General features: G+C 65.7%; 2 protein-coding genes across 2 annotated transcripts in view; one reads left to right on the top strand and one right to left on the bottom strand.

Moving 5' to 3' along the window:
• Positions 1-952: 952 nt before the first annotated feature.
• On the top strand, positions 953-3,369 carry LOC100545300 (granzyme M-like). Its single transcript, XM_010725013.3, is given in 6 exon segments — positions 953-1,390; positions 1,488-1,632; positions 1,861-2,109; positions 2,190-2,222; positions 2,224-2,385; positions 3,100-3,369. Coding segments are annotated over 6 exon segments (987 nt in total). The 5' UTR covers positions 953-1,049; the 3' UTR covers positions 3,157-3,369.
• APC2 (APC regulator of WNT signaling pathway 2) overlaps positions 3,370-4,262 on the bottom strand; it is a 15,247-nt gene continuing 14,354 nt past the window's right edge. Inside the window, 1 exon segment of the mRNA XM_010725021.3 lies at positions 3,370-4,256. Coding sequence (XP_010723323.1) covers positions 3,666-4,256 — 591 coding nt within the window. The 3' untranslated portion in view covers positions 3,370-3,665.

The following is a 4,262-nucleotide window of genomic DNA, read 5'->3' as shown; positions in this document are numbered from 1 at the left end:
CGGGCACGGCACTGGAGAGAGACATCGCCGAGATGCGGCAGAAGGCGTTCTGAGGTCGGGACACAGCGCAGCCCCGGGGGGTCTCACCGGGAGCCTCCCTGGCTGCCTCCTTGTGCTCCCAGCGTGCCCACAGAGCTGCGTTTTCAAAGCACCCGGTGCAGCCCGGCCTTCATCCCCACCACGTGGCTGTGTGAGCAGCTCTGCTCCCTGCCAGCACCATGTCTACACGGCATCGCTTCACCTACGACTTCTCCATCTGGTACTGCCCTGAGGACCACGCCGTCGCCTCCATCATCGCCGAGTTCTTGGGAGAAAAGGGCTTCCGAGGCTACTTGGAGCACTGGGACCAGGTGGCCGGCACCCCGGTTGTGCTGAGTGCCACTGAGGCCATCGGTGCCAGCAGGGTTGGCATCCTCCTGCTCTCCCCCACATCCGTGGGGGATGCGTGGTGCCAACGGGTGTCCGAGTGGAACTTGCAGCACGTCGTGGAGCGCGGTGGCACCAGGGTGCTCCCCGTGTGCCTGGGGGTGAGGAAGGAGGAGGTGCCACCCTTCCTGCAGCACCTCACCCAGCTGCAGTATCAGACCCCTTTCTTCTTTGAGCGGCTGCTGCGGAGCCTGGCAGCGTCCCAGGTCCTACCAGGAGAGCCGAGGAGAGCTGAGAGCTGAGAGGCAGCTGGGGGTGGTGGGTGGGGGTCTTGTGGTGCGGTGCTTCTGGTGGAAGCAGGGTGGTGGGAATGGGGCACCATGATGGGTGCACGCAGTGGGACACTGCAGTGGTGTGCCTGGGGCTGTGGTTATCACAAACCTTGACAAATCCTCAATAAAACCCTTCTTGGGAAGTGGGATGTGATTTCCTTGGTGAGGATGGAAACCAGGCTGTGGGGGGGCTGCCTGTCCCTGTGGGTTGGTTGGAGCTGTTTCTCTGTGGTGTTATTTCACACCTGCAGACGTTCACTCTGCTTCCCCCCTTCCTGTACGCCGCACGTCATCGCAGCCCTCTGCCCCGGCCCCACAGCCTTGCAGCTCTTTGCACACAGCAGGAGCAGCATGGAGAGGAGCGCAGTTCTGGGGCTGCTGCTGCTGCTGGCACTGCCCAACCCTGGGCTGGGTGAGCGATGCAATGGGGCTGGGGTGACCGATGGGGTTTCTATGCCACTGCAGGGAGCAGCGGGGCAGAGGGGCAGCCATCCCCATTCAGCAGTGGCTGCGGGATGGGCTCCCCCTCTCCTGGTAGCGCGGTCACATCTGCGCATCATTGGGGGACACGAGGCCAAGCCCCACTCCCGGCCCTACATGGTGTCAGTGCAGTCCAGGGGGGTGCACGCCTGCGGGGGAGCATTGCTGAACTCACGCTGGGTGCTGACGGCTGCACACTGCATCCCACGGAGGTGAGAATTGTGTCCTATGGAGGTGAGCATCCCGTCCCGCCCACCGCTGGGCTGGGGTTTGGAGGGGCACCGTGTGGACGTGCGCTGTGTTCCGCAGTGCTGACGTCTCCAGGATGACGGTGGTGGTGGGGCTGCACCGGCTGCGGGAGCACAGGGACACCCAGAGCTTCTCCATCCGCGCTGCCTGTCCCCACTCCGGCTACAACAGCCAGACGATGGAGAATGACCTCCTCCTGCTGCAGGTGGGGACGGTTGGTGCCAGGAAGCGCCACCAGTGGGGAATTCACACCGCGCCGCAGCACGGGGCCGGGTGACATTTCCTTTCACGCCTCCGAGCACTTTCCTATCCGGGTGACATCTCACCCGGGTGACATCTCATCAGGGTGACGTTCACCCACCCTCACCCCGGGCGATGCGGTGACGCCGCCGTGGCAGCGGTGGGTCCTGACGCTGCCCCGCACTGCCCACAGCTGGAGGGGAAGGTGAAACGCAGCAAAAGGCACCGACCCATCGCGCTGCTGCGGCGGGAGCCGGCGGTGGGCACCGTGTGCAGCCTGGCAGGCTGGGGTGGGCGACGAGGGCTGGCAGCCGCCCTGCAGGAGCTGGAGGTGGCCGTGCTGGACATGAGGATGTGCAACAACAGCCGCTTTTGGAACGGTGACCTCACACCCACCATGATCTGCTTCCAGGGTCGGGGCCACGGCGAAGCCCCCACCAAGGTGAGGAGCTGGGAGGGGGGGGGGTTGTGCGGGGCTGTGATGCTTTGTGCCGAGCTGTGCCATCCCCATCACTCCCACAGGGTGACTCCGGGGGTCCCCTGGTGTGCGGGCGCCCGGGCGGCGGTGGCGGGCGTTATGTCCTTCAGCAGCCGCAAACCTGCTGACCCCTTCAAGCCCCCAGTGGCCACCTCAGCAGTGAAGCACCGTGTGTGGATCCGGCGCACGCTGCGGCGTGGCTGCACGGCACAGATGGAGCAGCCCCGGCTATTTACACAGGTTTGCATTTAATTTTTAATACTGTCCAGAGTCCTGGTAAAATAACATCCTTAGTACATACATACAGCAACGGGGGGACGGGACACCACAAACCCAGCGCGATTCCACACAGATGGGGACGAAGCCGACGGTCACACATAGGGCAGATGGGTGGCAGCGGGGCTGGGATGGTGGCACTGACACCCGGGGCCACAACCACGTGTGTGGGGTGATGCTGGCATCCTGCACGTGGGTCCTGTTCTGGGTTATGGCCATCAGGAGGGGACAGGGCGTCCACAGGGGGCTGTGGCCCTATTTCTTGATCTATACGTGCGTCCCTGTGTCCCCTACATGTCCCCGTAACCCCCTGCCTGTCCCTGAAGACACCCACAGGGCACCTGGTGGTGTTGGTCCCTGGAGGCCCCGCAGATCAGCCCAACCAAAGGCATGAGTGGGCAGTGAGGAGGGACTGGGGGACACGTGGGTGGCTGGGGAGCACCCAGGTCGGGATGGGGGACACTCAGCAGCCCACCCTGGGGTGCACAGGGCCAGCTGGCAGCAGGGCGTGCACCTCCTGCTCGTGGGCGTAATCCAGTCCTGGATGGACCCGTGTCCACGCTGTGCAGGCACCTCACTGCCAGCCGTGCCGGGGGCTGCGTGCTGCGGGAGGGGCCCAGACCCTTCCCTTGGGGTTGGGCACCCCGGTGCCACCTCTGCACTCTGTGTCCTCCCCAGGGCAGTCCGCAGCTCAGTAACAAAGCAGCCGGGACCCCGACGAGCACCCAGCCCTGATGAGCACCGGAGCGGACCTCTGTGAGCACCGCTGCCAGCACTCAGCCAGCACCCTCATTAGGAGCAGCACAAATGGGACCCAGCCCGGCCCCACGCCTCACGATTTGTCCCGTGGGGTCCCTCCCTACTTCACTCTGGCTGCGTATCCCCGAGATGAGGCGACCCCGTCCCCGCAATAAAGGCTCTGCGATGCCTGGCGGTGCCGTGCCGGTGCGCGAGCTGAAGCGTGCGGCGCGAGCCTGGCGTTAAGGCTTTGCTTTGTTGTGTTTCTGGGTTGTGGGGACACGACCCCTAGGGCTGCCGTGCCCCGGGGACTCCCCCGGGCACTGAGAAGCGCTTGGCTGCAGGGATCGGTCCCCACCCATGGGATTTCGCCTGGTCTTCAGCACGGGAACCTTTGGAGCTGCATTGGAATAAATCCCATCTGGGCAGGGGAGGGGTCCCGGCCGTCCCACGTCTCCATCCCCGCGGGCAGGAGGCGTCCGTCGGGGTCCGTCCGTGGCAGCCGCTCACGCCTGGATTTTCTCCACTGCTTTGTCGGCCACTGCCGGCACCGCCATGGGGCTGGGGACGTAATTGAAGGGAGTGACGCGGGCGGCGCGGCTCGGGGAGCTGTGCCGGCTGGCGGGGAAGGTCCCGGCCGGAGCCTCGTGCCCGAAGGAGATGGGCAGAGCGGCCTTGGTGGGCGCCGGGGCTTCGCCATCGTGCCGGGGGCTCTCCATCGTGGGCGAGGTGCTGGAGTTGGTCTTGGTGGTGGCGAAGTCCTCGGTCTGCACCACGGCATCGCTCGTCTTCCTGGGGCCGGGGAGCGGCTCCTCGGCGGCGCTGAGCAGCGGCAGCGCGGTGGAGGGCAGCGTGCTCTGCAGGATGTGCGGGATGTCCTCATCGCGGATGCGTCGCCACGTGCCTTTCATCATCGCCGTCGGCGGTTTCTCCTCCGTCGCCTCACCGGGTTTCCGCCGCCGCGCCGACGCCTCGGAGCGAGCGGAGAGGACGGAGGACGGGCTGCCGGTGCGGCGCGGCACGCTGATGTTGGGCGATGAGGAATACCGCTTGAAGGGCTCCGGGACGGCCGTCTTCACCGGCAGCCGGGAGGGGCTCTCGGA

The sequence above is a fragment of the Meleagris gallopavo genome, chromosome 30 (genome assembly GCF_000146605.3).
Source record: "Meleagris gallopavo isolate NT-WF06-2002-E0010 breed Aviagen turkey brand Nicholas breeding stock chromosome 30, Turkey_5.1, whole genome shotgun sequence".
Taxonomy (NCBI): Eukaryota; Metazoa; Chordata; class Aves; order Galliformes; family Phasianidae; genus Meleagris; species Meleagris gallopavo.
Note: the sequence above shows the minus strand (reverse complement) of the source record. Positions and strands in the feature narration are given on the sequence as shown.